Source organism: Mus musculus, chromosome 2 (assembly GCF_000001635.26).
Source record: "Mus musculus strain C57BL/6J chromosome 2, GRCm38.p6 C57BL/6J".
In the NCBI taxonomy this organism is placed as follows: domain Eukaryota; kingdom Metazoa; phylum Chordata; class Mammalia; order Rodentia; family Muridae; genus Mus; species Mus musculus.
Genome location: NC_000068.7, coordinates 120,110,409 through 120,137,182, shown reverse-complemented (window position 1 = coordinate 120,137,182; position 26,774 = coordinate 120,110,409). Strand labels below are relative to the sequence as shown.

At 44.1% G+C, this 26,774-nt stretch overlaps 1 protein-coding gene across 2 annotated transcripts in view; it reads left to right on the top strand.

Moving 5' to 3' along the window:
• The window catches only part of Ehd4 (EH-domain containing 4), a 65,089-nt gene that overhangs the window by 17,393 nt on the left and 20,922 nt on the right, over positions 1–26,774 (top strand). For both annotated transcript variants that reach the window (NM_133838.4, XM_017319352.2), the window contains exons 2-3: positions 108–284; positions 9,494–9,591. In NM_133838.4, coding sequence (NP_598599.2) covers positions 108–284; positions 9,494–9,591 — 275 coding nt within the window. The remainder of the gene's footprint in view (positions 1–107; positions 285–9,493; positions 9,592–26,774) is intronic.

The following is a 26,774-nucleotide window of genomic DNA, read 5'->3' as shown; positions in this document are numbered from 1 at the left end:
ACCCTGAACCTCTGACTTTTAATGAGAGTGTCTGAGTTGTTGGGTAACCCCAGGCAGCGCTCTGGCTTCTTGTCTGTGACATCATGCTCTTTTCTTTTCTTTTCCAGATACTTACTGGAGCAAGATTTCCCAGGCATGAGAATTGGTCCAGAGCCAACCACAGATTCCTTCATTGCTGTGATGTATGGGGAGACTGAGGGAAGCACCCCTGGGAATGCTTTAGTTGTGGATCCCAAAAAGCCATTCCGAAAGCTTAGTCGCTTTGGAAATGCTTTCCTGAACAGGTAAGGACCGGCAAGCTGTCCTCTGGTTGACTATTGCCTATTATTTGTGGAGTCCAGACAAGACAGAGCATGTCTGTTCTGGAAGAGGAGAGGGTAGGGGTGGGGGTGGGATGGGGGTGGGGAGGGTTGCTAATCAATCTTACTTTACTCAAATCTGTTCCAAGTGACTGAGCATAGCCAAGGCCCAAGATTGGATGTTGTAGCTCCTCAGTATGAAGACAAATGGCGAGTAATGCGATTTGCACAGAATTAGTTAAGGGTGTTTAGTTTCTGTCACTAGTAGTATTAAGTAGCTGTAAGATAGCCACCTCTCTGGTATGGTATGCAGGGCTTTCCACACTCAGGAAGTTTAGCCCAGAGAAGACGTAAGGTCCCTGACACCCAGATTTGGTCTTTTGATTCAGGACAGGTTGCCTCACCTTCCTGAGTGTTCCTTTAGCCTTTCATTCCTAAGCTTTGAGCTCTGTCCTTATTCCCTGGAGCAGGGCAGGCTGAGATAGGGTAAAACCCAAAAGTGAGCTTATATACATGGCATATACATAATTGTTCTAGATATAGATAGATATGGGTTGCTCTGCCTTGATTGGGGGTGTGTTTTGTCTGTGCCCCAAGCTTGGTTGTCTGTCAGCAGACTTTTCCAGTGTAGCTGAGGTCTTAGTCGGGTAGGCCTTCTGCTGCAGCTCCGCAGTAGGATGAGGTCTACTGACCTTTCTGCTCCACTGTGTCCCCTCCCTCCTTCCCATCTTTCCTTCTTTCTCCCCTCACCCAAGAATTTTTCTTTATTTTATTTTTTAATTATTTTATTTAGCTTGTTTGGTTCTAATATATATGAAAGAGAACATGCAATTCTTTTCTTTTTGTATCTGGCTTATTTCACATAACATGACATTCTCTGATTCCATTTTGCTACAAATGACAAGATTTTCTTTTCATGGCCAAGTAATACTCTATTGCATGCATATATCACATTTTCTTTCTTCTCTTTTGTACTGTGGCTAGGGATTGAACATAGTGTTCTCATGTGTTCTACCACTGAGCTATAACCTCAGTCCTCTTTTTACTTTTTTTTTTTTTTGGAGGGGGTCCCAGGATCTTGCCCAGGCTGGCCTTGAACTCCTGCGCCTATCTTCTAGTAGCTAAAATTGCAGCTATCCCCAGAACTGACTACCGTATTTTCTTATCTTGTCCTTTGTTGATGGCTACCTGAGCTGCTTTCATATTTTCTCTGTGAATAGTGCCACGGTAACCATGGCTGGGCAAGCATCTCCTGTGCGCCCAGTTTCATTTCTTCAGGTATATTAGCTACACAGGAATGAGATGGCAAGTGACAGGTGGCTCTTTGTTATTTGAGGGTACTATGTTTTCCATAGTGACTGCCCCACCTGACATCACTACAGTGCATAAAGGTGCGTTTCTCCTCCACATTATCACCAGCCTTCAAAATAATATCCATTCTGATGCGAGCGAGGTGGGATCCCATTGATTTGTATTTCCCTGATGGTGATAGTTAACGATACTGAGCATTTTTTCTTGTGTTTAACTGACATTTTTATTTCTTTTGAGATCATTTGGCCATTTTTTTATTATTATTATTGGTTGTTTGGGAGTTGCTGTCTTTACTTTTGGGTTCATTATGTAGTCTAGATTATCAACACCCTGATGAATGTTTTCCCGTTACATAGATTGTTTTTCGCTCTGTTGATTATTTCTCTTCTGTGCAGAGTTTTTAGTTTGAGGTAATGTTATTTGTCAATTTCTGCTTTTGTTTTGTATGTGTGTGTTTTCTTCTTAAAAACCCTTTCCTCTTCTTTCCTGCCATTCCTCCACACCCCTCTTTTTCCTCTTTTCTGAGTCTGGCTTTAGAGAGTGGGGGCCAGCCATCAGCTAGAAGTGGAGGGCCACTCCAGCTGCTTAGGGAGAGGAAGTAGGGCTGGCACTGAGGCTCAGCAGGAGACCTGAGATCACTTCTTCTTTCTAGATGTTTCTAAAAATAAGAGCAACACTCCCTCCTTCCCCCCCCCCTTCCCAGGCCTATCAGAGCCTGGGAGGCTCCATTCATGAGGACTCTGGAGTGAACACTTGTACAGTGGCTGTCCTGAGAGCCCAGGCAGCCTCCAAGTTTCCCTCTGTGCACAGAACCCCCTTAAAGACATTCAGATGCTCCTGTTGCAAACAATGATAACACATTGATGGGCAGAAAGAGAACTGGCCTGGGCAAGCAGGAGTGTGAGGGACATGTAGGTGGAGTCATGTGAAAGCTTATTCTTGTCATTCACAGTGACTTACAGAGCACTGTCCAGATGACTTCCCCTGTGCAGGAGGGGCTGTGCCTTAACTCCAGAGCAGTGACAGTGTCTCCTTGTGCAGTAGTTAAGCCCAGGACCCAGGGAAAGAACCCAAGGTCTTGAGTGTCTCAGAACAAAATGAATGAACCAAGTCCAAGGAAACTGAGACAAGACACATGCATGCATTCACACCCACACCCACATCCCCCACACAAGCACATCAATCAGGTGCTTTCTGGGTGCACAGGACATGAGTGAGCAATAAGCAGACTTGTCCCATCTCTGGTCTAGACAGAGGCAGGCCCAGTAGCCTCCCTCCTGGAAGACTGCCTTAGAATCCTAACACTCATTGCCCTTGCCTGTTGTGTGTGTGCTCTTTTTCTTTTCCTGACAGAACTTTAAAGAGAAATAAGCTGACTTTTTTTTTTTCAAAATCTCATTTAGCAAAGTCCATACTTCTAAGGGAATATGCAGGAAGAATGGTTATTGGTTTGTTTTACTTTCTCAAATAATTTGCTTTCCTGAAATAACAATGTGTTTTAGATCTCAAACTTTAGAGCAGATGAGTTTGGGAGAAAAGTATAGAGGAGAGATTTTAAATGGCAGGCTTTACTCTCTTAGAATTTAAAATGGGCTGAAAATAGCCCATGCATTGTGCAGTCACATTGAGTCCAGGGAAACAGAAAAACAAAACCCAAACAACTCTACGACATATGTCCATCACTGTCCTAGCATTACTTGTATATGCATCATGGAAAGCTGAGCTCGAGTAACCTGCAGTCCTTATGAAGGTGCATGTGGAGGCTGCAGTGATGAGGAACTGATGAGCAGTGAGGGTAAGATCATGCCTTTGGGGCACTCAGCCTAGGGGCAGTGTTAGGATTAGAACCCAGGCCTAGAGACCACAGTGCTGAGCTGTCCAGAGGTGCAGTGTTTAAACTCTGTCTGCTGTCCCTATTTAACTTCAGGATAACATGAAACAATGGAGAAGAGACTATCTCCCAGGGTATAGTTTGCATAATTTTATCAGCACTATACTTGTGGGATTAACAGAGAATACAATGGCCAGTTCACTAGTAAGAAATGGTGATCAGGAAGAGGCAAAATTCAGGTTTCCCTCTTCCTACCCTTTGCTACCTTGTACTCCAGCAATGAGGAATGTCTGTCTCTCAAGCCATCCTGATGGCTGTGCCTGTGTGAGACTCACAAGTACAAGATGTGCCTCATGGAAATCCACAATGCTGACAGCCCAATTAAGAGGTATCTGTATGACAAGGCAGCTGTCTCACACAGTGCATAAGAAAGAACATCAGTTAGGGTGAGGCATTCAAACTTGTGTGTATATGGTGTGTGTGTGTGTGTGTGAGAGCTCTCTGGGATACAGCAGGGTTAGTGTCAAAGTCTGGAACTCTTAGTATGACACACTTTTTCTGGAAACTAGGTCAAAATATAGTAGGAAGGAAAACCAGTTGTTTTCTGTGTAGAGCTTTCTCCCTAAGTCTTGATGACAGGGGCCTCTCATGGCTTTAGCCACTGCTCCCAAGGGCATCTTTAAAAGAGTTAATTACCTCTTAGGGTACTTAAAGTCAAGTGGTGCCTGTAGGGTGACAGCACCTTCGCCATTAAGCAGACCTTGGGGACCTGAGTCCACTAGGCTGATTGTTTAGAGACTAATGAGTCAGTGATGCATTTCAGTGAAATGGAGAAGAGTCTCTGAAAAGACAGGTTTGAATTAGGAACCAGCACACTTGAACAATACAAGGAAGAGGTAAGTCTAGAACAATGTTTGATGGAAATGAGGCTTTAACAATCAGTGTTTCAACTTCCCTCCACCACGCTGCTTCATCTGAGAGAAGTTTCACTGTGCCCCATTTTGGAGCTGTGCCATGGGGTTGCTATCCCAGCCTGTATCAGGGGGCAGTTCACCACACAGAAGACACAGACACTGCCCAAAGCACCCTACCTATGAGTCCTGAAAGACACCAGTGTCTTCAGTCAGCGCCTGACAGTTTCCTCTGGCAGTCTGTTGTAAATTAGATGTTATAGGTTTCCCTCAGCTTACTTTTCTAAAGATGGCAGCATTCTTAAACTACAGATAGCCTTGTATATTGTTTTTAGTTTTAGTGTCTAGTATAATTTTAATGACTGTTTTTCACAAAAGAAAGTAATTTCTTTAGTCTCTCTTTCTGTCTCTGTCACTGGGTTTAAAAGCATGCACCACCACTGCCCAACTTGTTGTTTGTTTGTTGTTTGATTTATTTTTATTTTATGCACATGGATGTTTTGCCTATATGTGTGTTTGTGTGCCACATTTCTGCCTGGTACCAGCAGAGTCCAGAAGAGGACTTCAGATCCCCTGCAACAGTTGTAGCTGTCCTACAGGTTCTGGGACTCAAACCTGAGTCCTTTGGCAGAGCAGCCAGTGCTCTTAACCACCAAGCCATCTCTCCGATGCCAAACCATTGTTTCTGGTTGACAGTTGCTTATATGATTTTGGTTCTGGCATTTAGGAAATGCACCCTTTTCTCTGGGCTTGAGCAGATTCTTCTAAGGTGACATATTGCTTCTGGCTTCCTTCCATGGCAGTCAAGAGAGAGGCATTTATGTAGTCTAAATGTGAATGTCACTTCTCCCTGGCACTAGAAAGTTACATCAGTCATTTAAAGCAGGGCTGTGAGATAATTTAGTTGTCTTGGTTTTTTTTGTAGATTTTCTGCTTACATCATGTAACCTTTGTGTATATATTTATTGATAAAGCAAGTAAGATTAAAGGAGGTATTTTGAAACCGCTCCATCCTCCCTTACTGTTGAGCTGAGTGACCAACCTGGTAGAGTTGCTTAGAGAGACCTAGAGACCTATGGAAGGGAGAGTGCTCACAGTACACATCTGTCTCTTGTTCACAGCTATCCAACCCTCCACACAGGTAGGTAGAGTATGTACACGGAAGCCCCAGGGCAGTGGTACATCAGTCCTTTGTTTCAGGATGTTACCTTGAGTGTGATAAAGAAACTCAGCAGTAATTCCCATGTGTGCCGTGATAGTAGTAGCCATGTATTAAGATCCACCCAGGTCTACCAGCTTACGTCTCAGGTCTGTCACTTGTCACCAGTAGACTAGGACCCTTCCAAGCCCCAGTCTACCCTTTTGTAAGGCCTCTCCCGTTGCAGTAAGGATTTAATTCATGAACATATAAATATAAAGTAAAGCAGACCTGACATGCAGTCAGGGATAGGTCAGTACTGGTGTTGTATTAATCATAATTGCTATAAATCTTCATGTTCCATTGAAAAGTCAAAACCAGTACTAAGGTGCTGCCCAATTATTTTACAAGTCTAGCTTTTTTGTTTGTTTGTTTTATGCTTTAAGGGGGTAGGGCTGGGGTGTTGTCACATATAGCCCAGGCTAGCCTCAAATTCTCTATGTAGCTGAAGATAATCCTGCCTCCCGATTGTCCCCAGTCTACCTCCCAGATGTTTGGATAACAGGTATGAGTCACAATGCTCAGCCTACAAATTTAGTTTTCTAATTCATTTTTTAAAAATAATTATTTATTTGAGCCGGGAATGGTGGTGCACGTCTTTAATCCCAGCACTCGGGAGGCAGAGGCAGGCAGATTTCTGAGTTAGAGGCCAGCCTGGTCTACAAAGTGAGTTCCAGGACAGTCAGGGCTATACAGAGAAACCCTGTCTCAAAAGAAAAAAGATTATTTATTTGACAGGAGAGGGAATGTGTGCTACTGTGAATGAGTGGAGGTCACAAAACAACCTATGGGAATCAGTTCTCTTTTTAATATCATATAGGTCTAGGGGATTGAACTCAGGTCATCAGAAATGGCTGTAAGCACCTTTATCTGTTGAGCCATCTTACCAGCCCAAATTTATCTTTTTTTAAAATTAATTTATTTATTTCATGTATGTGGGTACACTGTCACTGTCTTTAGACTCACCAGAAAATGGCATCTGATCCCATTCCAGATGGTTGTGATCCACCATGTGGTTGCTGGGAGTTGAACTCAGGACCTCTGAAAGAGCAGTCAGTGCTCTTAACCTCTGAGCCATCTCTGTAGCCCCCAAATTTATCTTTTAAATATTAATCATTAACTTAGAATTTTAGCTTTTGTGGGCAGTTTTAAGTAACCTAATGCTCTTGCTACCTGTGTTCCTGTGAGGCAGAGCTCGCGCCCTGCATGAGACCTTATGGTGCCCTCACTTGCTACTGCCTATCACCTCTGCCCCTTTGCTACTCTTGACTTTCCCTAAACATGGAGATGGAGGTAACAGGCATTGGGGTCCAGTGGAGATCTTGATCGTCTTCTTCTTTTACCTTGGGAGACAGAGTTCATCAGGTCGGTGGGAGGGACCTATGGGAAAACCAAGAGAGGTCTGAGATCTCTGCAGCACAGCAGCATTTTGTGTGAAATAGAGGCCAGGTGTCTGCACTGATTTAGTCACTCCAGGAAAGAGCAGGAAATCCATCTTGGGACAGCAAATCTCTGCTTGGAAATGTTCCAGCAAAAACTCCTGACCTGTCCTCCTGTGAGGGGTATGACAGATCTTGTCTTTCACCTTCCTCTCTCAGAATGGAAAGGTTAAGTGGCGATTGCCATGATAACTTTAGGGGTTCCTGATTACAGTAGAATGTGCTTTTAGGAACATGCCTAAATGTGTACACTTAACCTTGCAATACCTGCTGTGGCACCCTCAGTATCCAGTGCCTGCTTGTACTCTCTGCCCTCCTGCCCCTGCTCCACCTCATACAGTTTCTTTGACGGAATGGAGTCCGGTCCTGCACACGGCTTCAGCAGCCCCTTCTCCCGTGCCCCTGGAGCCCTGCTGGTCTCCTTTTTTGACAGTTGTCCTTCCTGCTGTGTGGAGATAGCTCAACAGTAGGCCTCTTGCTCTGTGGCTCACACAGCTGACCTGCTGACATGTTCTTGCTGTACATTCCAGGAGTGAGCGGTGCAGGAATAGTAAGTCCCTCTGTTAGCGTCTCACTAAAATCTAGGAATTTTGTGTTTTGGAAAAATTGATACTGAGTGTGAGCTTGTGGTTTGTAGAAACATCACCCTTCCTGTGGGAACAGTTTGTGTAAATAGTTTTACAAAGGTATGGCATGTTTAACATTGCCAGTTGTCTCCGGATAGACACAGTGTTCACCAAGTTGTGCTCAGAGCTCTGTTCCTCCCCCAGTTCTAGAGAGCAGATTGTCTCTGAGAACCTGACAAGCAGTGATTGGTGGCTCCTGTGTGTCCTGCTCATACTGTGCAGGTGGACTTAGGGCATGACAGGGGCCAGAGAAGAAGAGGAATAAAAGGTTTCTCTTACATATACTCGGCTTTATTTGTGGTGATATGGAGGTTAACTTTATGCACTGAGTTCTACTAATCTGACTTGGGAGATACTAGCTTGTAGTCTCCTGCCAGCCAAGCGTTATTGCAAGACCCCATGATGTCAAAACTGCTCCGTGCTTCAGAGTTACCTTGCTTTCATCTCGTGGGCTGATTTGGAAGTATAAAAAAGAATGTGTGACTATCTAGTTCTGAGCCTCTTAAAGGACAGTTCTCATGAGTGTCAGTGATGGCACCTTGGGCCTGAGTGTCCTCCCCTGCCCATGGTGGCTCTGGTCACAGCTGGGGGGGGGGGGGTGAGTCCGCCTTGTGCCTTGTCTTGCATTCCCAGCATACTTACTTTCTGAGTAATCCCCACCACTTCCACTGAATGGAAGAACTGAGCTGTTCCCAAGTGTTTTCAAGCCTCTGCCCACACAGATACAGAAGTCAGGCACTTTTAAAACAGGAAGAGGAGAGGCACTCTGTTTCCCCCTTAAAGCATACACAGACCCAACAAAGATCCAAACCAGGCTCAGTGCCTGGGGTGGAAGTAACAAGGCACTTCCTGCTATTACTCATTGCCTCACAATGGGAAAGCTCCCAAGGACAGGGCAGATTCTATCTAGTTTAGTTGTCTCCCTTTACATAGAAGGAAACTGAGGTCCACAGGGAAAGGCCTTTGTCTAAGGTCTCAGAAAATTATTGACAAAGGCTGAACAGATTCTAAGCCCAAGTCTGCTAGGGAACAAGTCAAAAATTTCCTTCCATCCCACTCTGCTTCCCAGTTGTTGGGCAGATAACTGGAAGCATAGCAACAGGGACCCTGGTCAGAAGGAAGAAGTGGCTGGTCAGAAGGAAGAGGTGGTAACAAGTGAGAGAGACCAGGAAAGAGGCTTGAAGATGGTCAGAACCTCTGTTGACCACATCTCCTCACCTATTCTCAGAGCTCCCTTAGGATTCCTAAGCATCTGAGGATGATGTTACCCAGAGGTACCTGACCTTTGCTGAGCTTGAAGCACAGTGTCCTTGGAGTACATGCTGAGTCATTGGGGCATCAGAAAGGGACACCAACCCTGGACATCTAGCTGTCACAGAGCAGTGGGATGGAACAAACTCAGATATTCTAGCTTAGGAGAAGTGTACCCTGAAGGAGGCAGCAGAAACTTAGGATGCTTGGACAAGGAGGTGGGAACAGGAGGCACATAGGGGTAGGAATCAGACTGAGTTTAAAGCTCAACTGTGAATGTCTCAGGTACTTAACCTTTGTGAGATTCATAGAAGGATGTTAATCTAGGGATCAAAGTAGGTAGTATTTGTAAAACACCCAAGTGTTTGATAAATAAACCGCAGTTAACACTAAGGGATCGAGTGGCAGGAAGAAATGGGTTGCAGCGCATCTTCCACACCTGTATGTGCAATGGCATTTGTTCTGTGACCCCAGTGAAGTTACCTTTAGTTTCCTCCAAGCCCCTGCTTTACAGTCCACTTCATAGGCATCTTTAGCGTCTGTCTAGCTTCTTTTTATAGACATCAGTGAGTAGAGAGCTTCTGAAAGGTCCAGTTTCTAGTCCCAACTTTGTTCTGTCTCTTCCAGATTCATGTGCTCACAGCTGCCCAACCAAGTTCTGAAGAGCATCAGCATCATCGACAGTCCTGGCATTCTGTCTGGGGAGAAGCAGCGCATAAGCCGAGGTCAGTGCTCCAGCTGCTCCTCCCACCCTCTCCAGAGTTGTCTGAGGCCCCTCAACTATGAGCAGAGCATTTCTACTCCCCTCCCATTCTTTCCATCCTCCAGGACAGTCACAGCCCAGGGCCTCCCACAGTATCCTAGGCAGCCAAAAAAGCCCCAAGAAGCAAGTGAGGAGGTATCATAGATTCTGTCATTTTAGCTAGTACCCAGCTCAGGTAAATCTCCAGCATTCAAGAGGGTTACTTGGTAACTGTTACTTGGTAACTGTTTACCTAGACACATGATAATCCTCTCACTGGTGTAGATTTTACCCCAGGAGCCCCTGAATCATCTTGCCCTGTGGAAGCTTTTACTAGGCAGACTCTCTCTATGCTGTGATGGGATGGGAACACAGCAGAAGCAGGCATGGTTCCTGTCCTTGAGGAAGGAGAAATGAAGCAGACACCCTTCATGTTGTCATAGAACTAAATCGGGATTGGGTGAAACACCATGAACTGCAGCCCACTATCAAGGCATGAGGGAGCCTGGCCTGGTGCAGAGTATGGAAAGAGGCACCCCTGAGGCAGCCCTGAGGCAGTGACATTTGAACCAGTACCTGAAGGATGAGTAAGAATTACTCAAAGGAAATTCTGATGTGGAAAGAGCCTGTATATCAGAAAATCAGAAAGTGCTTGGACAATGACATGGGTCCCCTAGCCTTTAGCAGACAAAACCATGGCTATTTCCAGACCTGGGCACAGGTATAGTGCTGCCTTCTATCTCCACTTCCAGAAAAAAGGGTCGTGGAACAGATCCTAGGACAGAGCAACACTGAGGAGAAATGCCTAGTCTTGGTTCAGGTTGGATCCTGAGGTTATGGTTGTGAGACAGGGCAAACAGACCTACTCCCACACTGCCCTTGGAAGGAAACCATGCTTCTGAGGTGCTCTGCTGCTGTCACTTCCTGCTAATAGCGTCACAGCCCTCTGCACAGCATGCCAGGGAAACCATGCATGCCAAACCTAAGTGGCAGCCGGTCTGGAGTCAGCCATGAGTGTGACCAACAGTGAACTCTTCATAGTCCAGGACGCAGAAGTTCGGTTGCTCAGTCCAGGCAAGCTGTTAGCTAGCATTGAAAGGGCCTCTGTGGCCAGTGTCCCTCCTGCCTTTGGCATTCTGTGGACTCCCAGAGTGTGGGGTCTGCCTGAGCTAAGACCTTCCCAAAGCTCACCCTGTGGTCCTTTACTGTTCTTGCAGGGACACTAACAGTGTCATTAACTACCTTGAGTCTTCACAGAATATGATGATTAAGAAAAAAATAATAACGCCAGGAGTGGTGGCGCATGCCTTTAATCCCAGCACTCGGGAGGCAGAGGCAGGCCAATTTCTGAGTTCGAGGCCAGCCTGGTCTACAGAGTGAGTTCCAGGACAGCCAGGGCTACACAGAGAAACCCTGTCTTGAAAAAACAAAAAAACAAAAACCAGGCTTACATTGGTCTTCTCTCATGAAGATCCTTGTTGTTTTCTGTTATAAAAATAATAACTATTGTAAAGAATTCAAACAAGTAAGGGTGTAAAGAAATACACAGTCAGAACAGATCTTCCTACATATTTAAACACATAATTTCTAACAGAAATGCATTGACCAACACGTGTTCTGCAATTGTATTTTGCCATATTTGTTTGTCTCCATGGAAACATGAAAGAACATGCATTTTGTTTTACTAATAATGTGGTCATAATATGAACACTCATTCTCACAGAGAGCATTACAGGTTTTTTGTTTGTTTTTGTGAATCTTTATAGCTCAATACCCAGAGATGATTTTGGTGTCATTTGAGATAGGGTCTATGTGTCTAAGGCCAGTGAGACCCTGGCTCAGGAAACAAGGTAGATAGCACCTGAGAAATGACAGCCAACATTATCTTCTTACTGCCACATGTGTGAGCTTGTCCGCACACCTGTGGGATTGAGTGCACACACACCAGTCCACCATTAATCTGAAAGGCTGGTAAAATGTTTTGTTTAGAGGGGGAAAAAGCAACTTTTACAGTTTTTCTGAGCTATCCCAGTTTACTGCTTCTACATGTCTGACTTAAGTGTTCTGGGGAAATATGTGACCCTAATAAATCTTTTTACCACAAAATTTTAGGACTTCCAGAGTGTGGCTTCCACGTTATCTTCCTTTCTTCCCCAATGGCAAGCCTTCGGACAATGCTCACCTTCCATAATCTTACAGTTTCTCTTTTGTGTAGTAATTACGTATCTGTCAAACTATAGCTGCTTCATGGTGGCGATGAAGCTTGGTATGATGCTTCTAGTGTGCTTTGAAGATCAGTGTCTTTCAACACTTGACGTGATCTGACTCACATCCTGGCCTGATTTACTGTATGAACACTCACATCCTATGCACAGAAATAGGACATATGGCTCAAGCCTGCCAGCTGGTCCCTGACATTCTGAGGGACACAGCAACTGGTGGGAAAGGACCTTGTGACCTAAACAGCAGTGCTGTGGACTATAGCCAGGGTTCCAAGCCTTTTGGTGTTGGGGACATAGTTGGTGACTAGAGTCACTCAACTAACATACTCAGTGTATTAACTATAAAAAATATATAGTGCCTTAAATCTGCTTCATCTTCAACTACTGTACACATCTCACATGTGCTCAGACTGTCCTCTGTCCAGCTAAGACCAGAGCCCTGCCTTTGCTAGTAATTAAGGTCAGCATTGGCCGATGCAGTACTTAACTGTGACTGCATGGGCATTAAAAACATTCTATGCTGACTTTATTGGTGAGTATCTGACTCCCTTACAAAGCCTACAAAAGGAATGGGGTGCTGATGTATCATCCTCACTCTCCATTTCCCTTTTTACAGTTGGTAGGTTTAACACTCAACAAGCCTGTGACAGTCTCTTGAAGTGTGTATTTGTAATAATGTAACAGCCACGATAGGTCTTGCTGTATGTCACTATAAACACTGCTAGTTATTTAGGATTTTTATCTAATTTAAACCTGAACATAACCAAGAACAAACAGAACCAAAGACTCCTCACCCTCCCCACCTCTAGGAAGCATCCTTGAAAGCAGTCATAAGAATTTTCCCAGCTGCCAGGCAGATGTGTGAGACTTGAGGAGCATGGTAAAAATCACTTATGGAGTCACATTTGGAGATCAGGCTCAGAGGAGTACCTGTTTCCAACATTAGCTGACAGCCTGAGATGTTTAGAAGCCAGCCCACTTTCCTGCCTGTGGGGAGTCTGCAGAGGGCCTGCTGGGAAGGAGTGGTAACTGTGGGAGGAGGAGTGTATGTGAATGCTGACTGCTGAGCCCCCAGGAAGATTTACTGACTCACTCCTACAAACCAAGCAGATGGCCAGGCAGTTGAGTGTTATGCTACCCTGCTACACACTAGACAGGACGGACCTGAATGGAGAGCTGGCTTCATGTGTCATACTGGCAGCCCTCATGCACATTGCCCAGAGTAATGAGGACCAGGCTCCAAAGATTTAGAGACCAGGCAGCCTAGTACCCATTATATATATTCAGGAAGGAGTCGGATACTTTAGTGGTAAAAGCAGAAATAGGTACTGTTGCACTTGGGGTTCAGTTATGTGTCTCCCTTTGCCTATAGCTCTACACATCCATGCTAATCCTCTCATTGCATTGTAAGCAGTGTCTTTGTTCTGTACCAGGTAGAAAGGGAACTGTGGTTAGCAAAGTAATGTGAGTGTTTTACAGCCATTCCTCTTCTCTAGGCCAGTCACAGTGAGAGGAGAAACACATGAGGTTTCTGAGTGATTCCTCACTATATTTCACACTGTTGGGTTGATGCAAATCGTGCCCAACCCACTCTTAGGTTAGAAGCAGCCTGTACCGGTTAGATAGCTCTGCAGAATCTGACAGATCCAGCAATGACCCTAGAAGTCAGGACATTGTACTCTTGCCTCCTATTGGAGTGTAAGTCAACAGGAATGTATGAATGAGACTAATTGGGTCATTGGTTTATACCACTCCATATGGAGATCCTTTAGGTGTGTTTTAGTTTAATCATAGCAAAACCTTTAGGAACAAAGAATTGGGTTTATTGACTGAATTATACTTTCCTTGGATAGTATGAAGGATTGAATACTTATCAGTCAGGAATAAAAACACTCTGATATATTTATAATTTCATTGAGATCAAGTAGCAGCTACATATAAGTCCCACAAATGTTCTTGCCAATAAAAGACTGTGTGGTAAATTACTCAGATTTTTTTCCAAATTAATTTTTCTGAGATGGGTGGGTAAATCCTGACCCAGTTCACTCTCTGGTAGCTTCTTTGCTCTTGACAGCGCCCAGATTGTTAACATAATGTGTTGAGACAAAAGAACACATTTATCCACATGCGCGTCCTTGTTTTTATTCCCAGTCTGTTATCATTCTGGCTCTCAGATTGCTTGCTTCCTAGACTACTGTTTATTCCATGCAAAACCTAAACATCAGCTAGGGTTTATTTCTAGACTCAGTATGAAGACCAGTGTGTTCCCGCTATTCGGGACAAACCTCTTCAAGTCTCACTCCAACCATAGTATCTGTGTCTGAGCAAAACAGGCAAAATGTGGCATGGCAGCCAGTGCCCTCCGCATGTCTGTAGCACAGGGGCATTGAAGTGCTGTCTTAACTGTATATAACTATTCCTGTGCACTCCTGAGACCGAGTTTGTGTAGCCTCTAAAGACTGATTATGGCAACAGAAATAGAAGAGTTTTTCCCATCTAAAAAAAAAAAAAGACAGACATGGTGGCTTGTGTCTGTTATTCCAGTACTTGGTAAACTGAGGCAGGTTTAACAAGTTTGAGGATAGCATAGGATACATAGTAAGTTTGAAGCCAGCCTGGGCTACAGAGTGAGACCCTGTCTCAAACAACAAAGCAAGTGACGTTAACCCTTTGATCAGACATGGTGGCCCACACCCCAGCTCTCAGATAGCAAGAGTTTGAGACAGGCAAGCCTGGGCTACAGAAGGAGACCTTTTCTCAAAACAGAATGAAACAAAACAGCAGCAACAAAAATGCAGAGAAGTCTGAAGGGAAAAACAACCTCTTGGCTTAAGTCTTGTATCAAATGTGCTTGCTCTCCCAGGGCTCATACCTCAGCAAATGAAAACTGAAGCTCTGTCTTGAAGAAAGCCTTGGATCTGTTATTCCCAGTCTGTTCATTAAAACCAGTGACTACTAGAACTGGCAAGATGAAAGCAGGGCGGGGGCTGGGGGGCAGAAAATGCCCTGCTAATAAAAGCAACGCGGTGGTAGTATTTGAGACAGGGAGGAGTTAACTGCCTTTCTGTGACAGCAGTGAACTTCAGAACCATTCATTAGCGTCTGCACATTCACAAACAGATACCTTTGAGTTTGGCACCTGAATAGTGGCAGACCCTGTGAACAGGCAGTTTCAAGAGACTGCCCACAAACTTGAGGTCCTCAAACTTAATATCACAAAAGAATTGCCGGGGCTAGGAAACAGGGCATGGAAGTCCAAGCTGTGATTAATAAGGGCACAAAAAGGAAAAAAAATAGAAAAGACAAAAACAGACCGTAATCAGGGAAGTACAAGCATACCTACTTGACAAGTTTTTTTGAACTTTAAATACAAAAGACCGGATTTTGATGGCTGCCCAGGAAAAGAGAGAGAACATTTAGAGATAACCAGATAAGAGTGACTTCCCCTCTTAGGTTTTGGGAAGGAGAAGGATTTAAGGGAAAAATACAAGCATACGAAAAGGCGAATGAGTCTTTCCCAGAAGACTAAAAGGCCTGGAGCAAGGTGATATAACCACAGCTATACCTAAGCTTCTTTGCTGCTGTGGTCTTGGCTCAGCTGACCTCAGGATAGAGCAGATGCGGACAGTGTAGTGCAGGGCTGTGGGGGTCAGGCCCGAGTTAAAGAGTATGAGCTCGCTACAGGGTTTCATTCAACAAATACTTAACTGAGCAAACAAGGTGGACACAATCATGCCCTGGTGGAATTTATGTTACAGTGAGACAGACAAAAAGAAACAGGTAAATTATTCACTGGTAAGATACTGAGTACTGAGGAGGTGATATGAGACATTATGCTCGATGAGGAGCCAGTGAGGTGGGCTGGTACACTTGGGATTGTGCAGGTATCTATGAAGATAACCGGTTAGCCAAGACCTATGTCCTGAGAAGAAGCTGGTCCTGCAGAGTTGGGACAGGTCAAGACTGCATGTTTTGGCTACCCGAGTGAGTCAGATCTGTCCCACGTAGGGTTTAGAGGATAGTCTAAAGCTCGTGACAAGACAAGCTTGGTTCCCAGCACTCAGGTCTCACAGCTCACAACTACCTGTACTTCCAGCTCCAGGGAATTTGACACCCTCTTGTGACCTCTGCAGGTGCCTGTATACATGTGTGCATACATATAAATAAAATCAAAAGAAATTACTTGAAAATGTTCAAATGTCATATATTCATTTGCTGATTTAAAATATTACATATTCATTTTGTTCTGAGATCATTTTTGTAATAATCAATGTAAACTTAGAATCAAATTATTTACTTTGGTTCAATCAAGGATTGAAGTTCCTAGAGTCAGCACCTGTGTATATCTTAGTTTGCTTTTTATTGCTGTGATAAAGAACATGACCAAAATCAACTTGGGGAAGAAAGGGTTTATTTGGGTTACATGTCCCAGTAGCAGTTTATTATCAAGGAAAGCCAAGGTAGGAACTCACAGTGGGAGTTGATGCAGAGGACATTGAGCAGTCCTGCTTACTGGCTTGTTTAACCTACCTTTAAACTAACCCAGGACCAACTGACGGGGTGGCACCACCCACAGTACACTAGGTCCTCCCACATTCAAGAAAATGCCCTATGGGATTGCCCACAGGCCACTCTGATGGGGGTATTTTCTCAACAAAGGTTTCCTCTTCCCAGATGACCCTAGTTCATATCAAGTTGACAAAAAAGTATCCAGAACAATATAAGAAACAAGGAGGAACACAGAGGGAATTAAAAATCTTGGATTCAAATTCAGCTCAGCTATTCACCAGTGAGTGGTATGGCCTTGGGAGTACAGTTCCTTGCTTGTAGCATAGAATTATACCAATAACATAGGATTGTCGTTAATGCATAGAAAGTAGATAGTAGAAGCTGAGTACATGCCTATTAGACCAGTACTTAGGAGGTAGAGGTAGGATGATCAGGAGTTCAAGGTCAGCCTGAGCTACATCTCTACTTTGAGGCCAACCTGGGCTGTGGAAGACTCTGCCTCAAAAATCCAGGGAGATGGGACTAGAGAGATGGCTGAGGTTGAATGCATTTGCTGTTTTTGCACAAGTGTTTTGGTCCCCAGCACCCATATTATGGTTCACAACCACCTGTAACTCCAGTTCCAAAGGATCTGATGTCCTCTTTTGACCTTCCTGGCCCTGCACACACATGGTGCACATGCATACTCCCATGCACACACACATTACATAAATAAATAAGTAAAAAAAAAAAAGCCATGAAAAAGGAAAGGGAGGAAGGGAGCGAGAAGAGAGGACAGGAAGGACAGAAAACAGAGCAGAGAGCCGTGATGTAGGCCTGTAAGTCCCAATGTGCAATATGGGCTATATTTTGAAATTTTCTTTGAAAAAAAAATTCCCAGGTGTGGTAGTGTCACCTTTAATCCCAGCTCTTGGGAGGCAGGTGCTTCTCTGTGAGTTCCAGGCCAGCCTGGACTATAGTGAGATGTTATCTCAAGCAGGGCTGGAGAGATGGCTCAGAAAGGCCCTGCACAGAGTGCACACACTCCACAGATGCAAGTGCACATAGGGCTGAACCACATTGGTACCTCTCACTACAGGAGCTGTAATTAAAAAGTGCACCCAGCAGAGAGCCAAGATTAAGTACTACGCAAAGCTGCTAAGAAAAGGGTTCCTCTTCCCTTTAGGGGCATTGTATCTTCTTTCTTGTCTTAAGAAGAAGTAATTTATTAGTTTTCTTTTATTTAGAATTGTTTCGGCCATCGCCACAATCAAGTATAGAACACTTATCACCCCAGAAAAAAAACATACCCTTTCTGGTCATACTGGTTGTCCCTCAGCTGCAGTTAGGTGGTCACTGACCTGCTCTTTGGATTTGCTTGCCTGTATATTTCATATCAGTTGGACCACCTAGGAAGTGTCTGTGTTTAACATCAGTCATGTTTGCAAGGCTTATTAAGACTTGCTCTCTTTTATGGTGACATGATTTTCAGTCATATGGTTATACCACACTTCATTCATTCATCAGCTGATAGATGTTTGAATTTTGTAATGTTTTGGCTGTTGTGAGTGTCCTGTGAGTGTTCATGTGTAATTTTTGTGAGGACATGAGTTGTTGTGTAAATTGCTAGATTGGACTACAATTGTATATTTAAACTTCAATTTTTTTTTAAGATTTACTTATTTTCATGTGTGAGAGTGTTTACCTGCATATGTGTATATATGATATCATATGCGAGCGAGCTAGGAACAGAAGCCTCATCCTCTGAAAGAGCAGCAAGCGATCTTAACCTCGGAGCACCACCCCCTTTTAGACTGGGTCTCACTACATATATAGTCTTAGCCTCTAACTTGCTAAGTAGACCATGCTAACCTCCACTTTACAGAAATCCACCTGACTCTTCTCCTTCAAGTGCTGGGATTAAAGCAGAGTATCACAAGTTGGTCTGACTAACATTTAACCTTTGAGGAGCTACTGAACCTTTTTTCTAAAGCAGCTATACCATTTCATAATCCATCAAAATAATGAGGAGTCTACATCCTCATCAACATTTGGACTCTCAGTCCTCTAGCTGTGGTAGCTGGGGAACTCATTACCGATGAGCTACCCTCTCGGCCCTGAGTGTCTGTTGATCCTAGCTCTCCTGGTGGTTATGAAGCAGGATCTCATTGTGGGTTTTATCTGCATCTCCCCGCCAGTTGATGATAATGAGCAGCTTCTTGACCAACTGCATATCTTCAGAGAAATGTCCACATGGATTCTTTGCCTATTCTTTTTAATTGGCCTACTTATATTGGTTTTTTGGGGGGTTTTTTGTTTGTTTTTGTTTTTTCAAGACAGGATTTCTCTCTGTAGCCCTGGCTGTCCTGGAACTCACTCTGTAGACCATACTGGCCTCAAACTCAGAAATCCGCCTGCCTCTGCTTCCCAAGTGCTGGCATGAAAGATGTGTGCCATCACTGCCCGGCCCCTACTTTTACTGTTAAATTGCAATAACTCTTTATATATGTATAGTCTAGTCAGATACATAATTTACAATTTTTTTACACTGTGTCTTCACTTTCTTCTCATTTATATATTCTAAGATATAGATATTTTCATTTCAGTTCATCTTACCTTCTTGTGCTTTGGCATCTTAATCTGAGAAGGTCAATCAAGGTCATGAAGATATGCTCATAAAGCCAGGGATAGTGGTGCATGCCTGGAATCCCAGCACTTAGGAGATGGAAGGAGGATGCTTAAGGTCATCCTTGGCTACAGCCTGGACTACATACATTTTGCTTTTATATTTTTTTAGTAGTTTTATAGATTAGACTGTTACATGAAATCATCAATACTTTAACCTAATTGTTTTATATGGTGTGGATCAGGGGTAAAGCTTCTTTTGTGTGTGTATGGAAATCCTGCTGTCCCTGCACCATTTGTTGAAAAGATAGTTATTTTCCCCATCAAACTGTCTTGTTGCCTTGTTTCAGAACTTAGTTCACCAAGCACAGTGATGGATTCCTGTAATCCTAGCACTTAGTGGGTAAAAAGATCAGAGTCAGTCTGGGCTGTGTAGAAAGTTCCAAGCTAGTGTGCACTCCATAGTAAGATCCTTTCTCATCATCATCATCTATAGAAGTGAGAGTTCACCTTGGGACTCTAGTTGTAATCTATTAGTCTGCCCTAGGGGACTCTCTTTTCTTAGCAACAGGATAAACAGGCAAACTTGCAGCACAGTTATTATAAACAGACCTGAGTGAAGATAAAGGGCCATGTTGATATGAAACTCTTACCAGAGCATCTGTCTGGAGTGCAGGCAAGGGACGATAACCTCGGATGCCCTTACGATTATCTCTTCTAGACTACAAAAAGAGGAGGGGAACTAAAATGTGGGAACCGGGGGCTTTGGGAAGGTGGGGGAGTGATGTGTGTGTTGGAACATGGGCACGTAGCCAGTGGGCACACACATGGCAGGAGACTTGGTTACTTGGTATAGTGAGAATTAAGAAGTGGGTGGTGGCGTGGTAGAGAACCCTGTAGAATGTGTGTCTACACACTCAGATCATGAAGCCATTTCATACATTTAGAGTTGAGTTTAGTGACCTCTAAACTTTGGATTTAGCATTAAGGGACAAATGTCAGCCCCCATAGCTTAGGCTGACCCCTAATGATTCGTTGTCAGATTCTATTTTCTGGCTTGTGCGAAGGCCTGTCAGCTAGGGCTGTGAGATGCTAGACATCACCTGCCACACAAGCCTCCAACAGGAAATCCTGATTTCTTTTTGCTTTGGAGAAGTTTGCTGACAAACACATTTGTGTCTCCTTTCCACCGATGCCATGGGAAATTCCACATCACTAGCGTTGCTGCTTCTGATGTGAACGCATCACCACTGTGACTCAGAACGGCATTTGCCAGGCCCTGGCAGAGATTTTACTAACATTTTAAATGCATAATTGATCATGGAGAATGATTGCTTTTTTTCCCCAAACTTAAAGTCTAGACTTTAACTTGAAAAACAACACACACACACACACACACACACATTGATGGCGAGGTGGACATTTTTCTTAGTTTATGAAGGGAACAACTGATAATCATAAACCGGGACAGTGAAGTCCACCAGTCTCACCCTTGAGAAGGCAGCCTTGGAAAGCAATATAATTGATGCTTTCCTCTTTGTGCTGGGGAGTTTTTATCAACTTGACACATGCTAGGGTCACCTGGGAAGAAGGAATCTCATTTAAGGAAATGCCTCTGTAAGATTTCCTGTAGGTAGGGAAGCCCAGCTCAACTACCCTTGGCAGATACCCTTTGATGCTAAGAAAGCAGGCAGAACAAGCCAGTAAGCACTACTCCATGGCCTCTGCATCACCTCCTGCCTCTAGGTTCCTGCCCTGTTTGAGTTCCTGCCCAGACTTCCTTTGATAATGACTGTGATATAGAACTGTAAGCTGAAGTAAACCCGTTCCTCCCCAAGTTGCTTTTGGTCATGGGGTTTTATCAGAGCAATAGAAACTTAACTAAAACACTCTCCAGATACTAATTAAATCCTATTTTTTCAGAGATTTTTATGGTAATCTTCAAAAAAACTGCATACCACCCTGCAGTTCTCCTCATCAGAGGCAGTAGAAAGGAGGGGAAGGAGATCTTCTGGCATTGGTTGTCACATGGTGCCAGGCGTTCCTGGGCGTGCTCTTCAGTGCCTTTTGCGCATGCCGGTTGCTTTAGTTTTCACAGCCGTAAGACAGCTGTTTGGCTGACTCTGTACAACAGATACTCTGGACATTGAGGATGAGTCAAAATACAGAACAAATGCAAGTTGAAACACAAGCTTAAATACCAAAGCCTTGGTGTACCATAGCCAGTGGTATTCCTACTATGGTTGTCTAGTCAGGGTGGTCTCTGAGGAGACATACAGACTGGACATAGAGAATGGTAGGAAAGGCCAGGGATGTATGACACTTACAGGTAGAATCCCTAGAGCCACCAAAAAAGAATGGAGTTTGCCTAACAGAGTTGAGAGAGGCTCTTCAGGAGAAGATGCTGCATTTGGTAAAAGCTCGGGGTCTATGGTGCACTGGTGAGTAGCCAGGCATAGTGGACGAGGCGGCTCAGGAGGGTCTGCAGACATGTGCCAAAGGCCTAGAGAAGAGGTGCATAAATCTTGCTTTGGGAATAACAGGAAGCCATTGAAAGGTTATCTTTTAAACCTCTTGATTACCCAGAGGTAATTGTTACCATTATGAACATCTGGACATTTTTCCTGCAGACTACTGGTCAATTTCTGTTGTAGATTGTGTTTCTCTTTGCTTGATACCAGGATATTTCTGTGTCTTTTTATGTCCAGCCCTGTTCTCTCTGCTCCCCAGTTACATGGCACACTGAAGTGATTAGTTCCAGGCTAAGGCACAGTTGCCACTGCCTCCTGGTACCTGGGTGGTGACCAGAGGCAGCTTCTCAGGGATTCTGACATAAGAGAGTGCCACTTGGAGGACTTGGGAGCAGCATTAGGCCACTGCTTCTGAGTCAGACCCCTAGAACCCTTTCACCACAAACATGAAATTTGATGGCTCTCCTAGACTTAGAGCTCTAGCTCCCAGAGCCTCTTCTTTGTCTAGGAAAAGGCTGCCCGAGGCAGCGCTGGGCTGGACTCTGAGGGTAACCAGTATCTCCCAGAGGAAAACCTCCAATGAGAGCAAAGGTCATTGTACCCCGCAGAGGTCACCAGGTGACCAGGGGAAAGGAGTCATGGTCTGAAGCTTCTGTTCTCTGTCACTCTATGTGGAGTGCCCAGTGCCCTCTAAGCATTTCAGATCTCTCGAGTTAAGGTTTTTACAAACCTCTAATGAATTTAAAGATTTTTTTTTCACATTTGTACTTTCAAATGTTTAATAGCCTCCCCTAGTATAATGGGGCCTTTCTTTTCAGATTGCCTCAATCCTCCTGTTACATGTGAAAAAAACAAAAACCTTCCACAATAGTCTCTATCCTCCTCCTGAGGGGTGGGGAACCCTATGGTGGGTGAGATGGCTACAAATGCAGGTTGCTAGATACAGAGAAGCTGCATGCTGAGAAGTGCCTCCTGGAGCAGCTTTCCACTTCCCAGGCCCTGCCACAGGCTGGGAAGATACTTTGCTGCTTCAAGCCTTCTTTCTAGGAAAGAAAAGCTTTATCAGATAGTCCAAGTAAATGCATAGGTACTCGGTAAACGTTAGCTATTCTCAGGAGCCATGAAGCACAGAGAAAGATTAACTTCGGAGTTCACTGCCACATGTGTTGGCTCCTCTGCCATCCAGACAAACCTGTGGGTGTGAAGAGCTGCGGATAACAGGGCTGATCAGGCGCCTGGGTGCAGGTCCTGTGATGAAGGCAAGCTCACAAAGGATCTGGAAGAGGCCGACCTGAGCTCACAGCACAGCACAGAGTCCTGGAGATAAAGGAGGGACCCTGTATAAGCCATTTAGCTTAGTGGTGAGTAATGGGCATGGTGGCCACTGCTTATCATATAGAGATATGGTTAGACCCAGGATCTCAGTGTTAGCTTGATCCTGGGATTCAGAGATCGACCAAACCTCTTCATTCGTTCATTGGAGAACAAAAGGGAAAACCCAGAATGAGTAGATTGGATATTCGTATTGTATTTGTATTGACAGTAGAGCAGGGGGAAGCCAGAGAGTACAACAAGGCTAGAATTGGGAGGCCTGCCACAGGGAGTGGTCAGGAAAGAGGTGTGGCAGCCCAGTTCATGTCACAGTTCTAGGTTTTTCTCCCATGGTGCTCTTTTTCTGTACTTGGTGATATTTCTCAAGTGTACTGTGCAGCTTCCTAGAAAAACCCCATCTCACACATTTCACCTGGATCCAAATATCCCTTGGGTTTTGTTTATGTCTTCATTTCATTTCTGTTTTGAATCAGGGTCTCACTGTATAACCAGACTGGACTTCTAGAGATCTGCCTGTCTCTGGCACCACAACACCAGGCTTTATTTGACTATTTTGAAGTACCGTTGGTAACTATAGCTATAACATAGGGACTGTTCTTGGTAAAATAAGTGAGTCTTTGTTTTTTTAAGAGCCCATTTGTAGACTCACATAGTCTCTGCTGATTGGATCTGCATTTGTACATTTGTACATTTGTAACATAAACTCAGGATATCTCTGAGTAATGGTTTGGCACACCATAACTTAGTGCTGGAGCTGGTCGTAATGACTGGCTGCTGTCCCACGCTCACAGAACACTAGGCAGTACTGGATGTTTCAAAGCAAGGGCAGGGTAGGTTTGGGTTCTTGGAGTCGGGAGTTGTTTTCAAGGCTTTTCTTGAGCCCGTCATCTTGGTATACCATTTCTCTTTAGAAAACCATTGGTTTGAAGAATCGATGTCTTTTTGCCCCTCTGAACCAGGGAATGACAAGATTTATTGTCAAAGTCAAAGCCTTATTTGTCAGTGTTTGGCCCTATCACACTTGGGTGGAGCCTAATTATATTGGCATTTTGCCTCAAGAAAATTCAGGTAATCTTTGCCAAGCTGACTCTTTCTGATTTATAAATGTATTGTTTAAGATTTTCTTGTCTGATGTACACACAGCCCACTTGAAAAAATGAGAAATGGGTATTTTTTCATGTGTGACACTGATTCCTTGATACTGTTAATTTTTATACAATATTGGAAGGCTGGGCCAGTCACTTTTTAAGCATCCTTTGACCTTTCCTCTGGTAGTTTCTTTCAGCATAGCGTTGTCTGGAATTGGGTCACAAAGGAATCAAATTTTCGGGACAAACTGTTTACTGCAATGTTCAATTTGGCCCAGATGCTGTAGCATACAAATTCTATATGGAAGGAATATAATAAATGGGACATGTTACTTGCTCATTTTATTAGAGTTAATTATTCAGTACTCCTGTAACCTCTTTAGGCTGATCCTGTAACTACTGGATATCTGTATTAAATGGATGCTAAAAAGCTGAACTGTGTCTCCCAGGCATTTGGCTTTTTATGGCCTCTTATCCAGAACCATATAAACAGCTAGTAACCTTAAGATTCAAGAGATCCACCCAGCACTCGGGAGGCAGGGGCAGACGGATTTCTGAGTTCCAGGACAGCCAGGGCTACACAGAGAAACCCTGTCTCGAAAAACCAAAAAAAAAAAAAGATTCAAGAGGTCCCCTGGTGATCACCGGACTTATCTCATAGATGTGGAAACTGAGGCCTGGCAACAGGGAATAGTTAGCTGGGCCAAGTGACAAGACTTGTGTGTGTCACTGGTAGATTCCCAACAAGGTCCCTCACCAGAAAAGGGCCTCAGTGTCAGATGGCATCCTGCCCTTTCCCCGCCCTCTTACCTCACTTTCATTCTGAGATGGAAGGTAAGACAGGAAACATTTTGTTTTCATTCGGCACACTACAAGAAGCAGTGGAATTTACTGGGCTAGGATTCACCTGGAACCTCCCTCTGTCTAGTGTTGGTGCACTGACCCTGTTGAGGTGAGACTTTTCCTCATGGTCTGCTCGGCCATTCTTATTATCCTCACCATCTTCCTGAGCACTGCTACTGCCTGGAAGTAAAGGGCACCTAATTCCAGGCTCTGTGACCCAGGAAAAAGGATTGGTTAGAAATAAGAATAGAGACAGTTTGTTAAGAAATGGAAAGTACTCCCAGAGGGAGTAAAGTCTTAAGGTTTAGCCTCCATCCATGTCCTTTATAGGACATTTGAGTAGCACCTGCTTCTCCTGTTTTGTTTTGTTTTTTTTTCACACTGCTTTGTTGTTACACGAAGCCTGGTAAGCAAGTGGTCCTAGCCCTTCTCTGCTGACTGGCTTCTTTTATGTGTTGATCATTTAACTTTTTTTTTTTCTGATTGTACATTCTGTGGGCACACTGTGCATGACACAGGTATGGACAGAAGACAACCTTTGGGGATCCGTTTTCTCCTTCCACCATATGGGTTGTGAGTATATCACCAGCCTTGATATGCTAGTTTGATATAACTTTCTCTGGTCTCTTGTCTCCTGACACAGACAGGCTGTGAGGTTGGCGTGTTTATTTTACAAGGAAACGTGCATAGAAAATCTGATTTACAGGGTCTTGGCCTGAATCCCAGAGGGAGAAGGATGGGGCGGGAAACAAGGTAAACAGCAGGAAGCCCAGGACTGAGCTTATCTGGGCCTGGTTAGAATCTAAATTTTAGCCAAACCCCTTCAGGCCAGGTGTGCTGAGGCAGGGACTACTCCTGAGTTCAGGGATCTTATTCTAACTAGCTATGTTCCCCAAGAGATAACCATTACCCACCAAAATCTGTAAAAAAAAACAAAACAAAACAAAAAAAAACCTCACATTGAACCTCCACAAAAATAACTCTTCTCTGGGACCCTTCTGTGCAGAGTTACCACAGCACGTGTTCTCCCTAAGACCTACTGGAACTAGGGTTCAGTGTCAATCCAGAATCACCACCCCTCAGCACCACCCTCGCCCCAACACTGTGCAGAGGGAAAAGTAGAATAGAGCCACCTGTCCATCAGAATACCACCACTTGTCCCTGCTCTGAAACGAACAGCTGATTGGGATCTGCTGTGGTGGGGGCAGGGCCTGCATAGTGCAGGGATGCTAGTTCATCTTCAGGGTGGTGGAAGGTACACCAGTGTAGCCTGTATCTGGAAAGTGCTGGAAATTGAATCCCCCCTCTCCTGCTGAAAACACTATAGAAGGAAAGGAACATCATCCCTGTGGTGCCACACAACGGATAAAGGCGCAGACTCTGGGGCTAGAATGCCTGGGTTTGGTTCATGCTGTGTACTCTGGGGAAGTGAGATGCCCTCTCTAGTCAGTTCCTGTCTGTAGGTCAGGGGAAATGATAGCACCCTGCAGGAGTGTCACAAGGACTGCTGAGAGGGTTCTCTAGGAAGCTCTCGGGGCAGGGATGGAGCGAGAACCATAAACATGTACATCTCTTGTGTAATTTTAGCTGTCATTTTGCTCTCAACAACAATGAAATGTTCAGAAAAATATTTTGCTAGTTGTAAAGTAAACTCAGCCTGGAAACAATGAAAAGACTCCCCACAAAAGTCTGACCAAAGTGGCTGTTATTGTTTACTGAAGTGCCTCTTTTTAAAACTATGGTTAGAATGCCTGAGTGGACCCAGATAGTTGATGCTTATTTTTAGACAGTATTCACTTCCTGTAGTTAGAAATAGCCCATTTTTTAGAACTATTTAAGTAACTATATCTTTCAAATTGCCAAGAAACTGATACTTATTCAAATCAACCCACTTGGCCAAGCCAAATTTATTTTATTTTATTTTTTATTTTATTTTTTATTTTATTGTAATAAGAATATTTTACAGGCAATCTATTCTCCTTATAATTTTCTCTCCTTCTCCCATGCACATCTAATAAAAACAAAATTTTACTTATTTGTATGTCTGAGTGGTGGGGGCTTGCATACAAACCACAACACAGATGTGGAAGTCAAAGG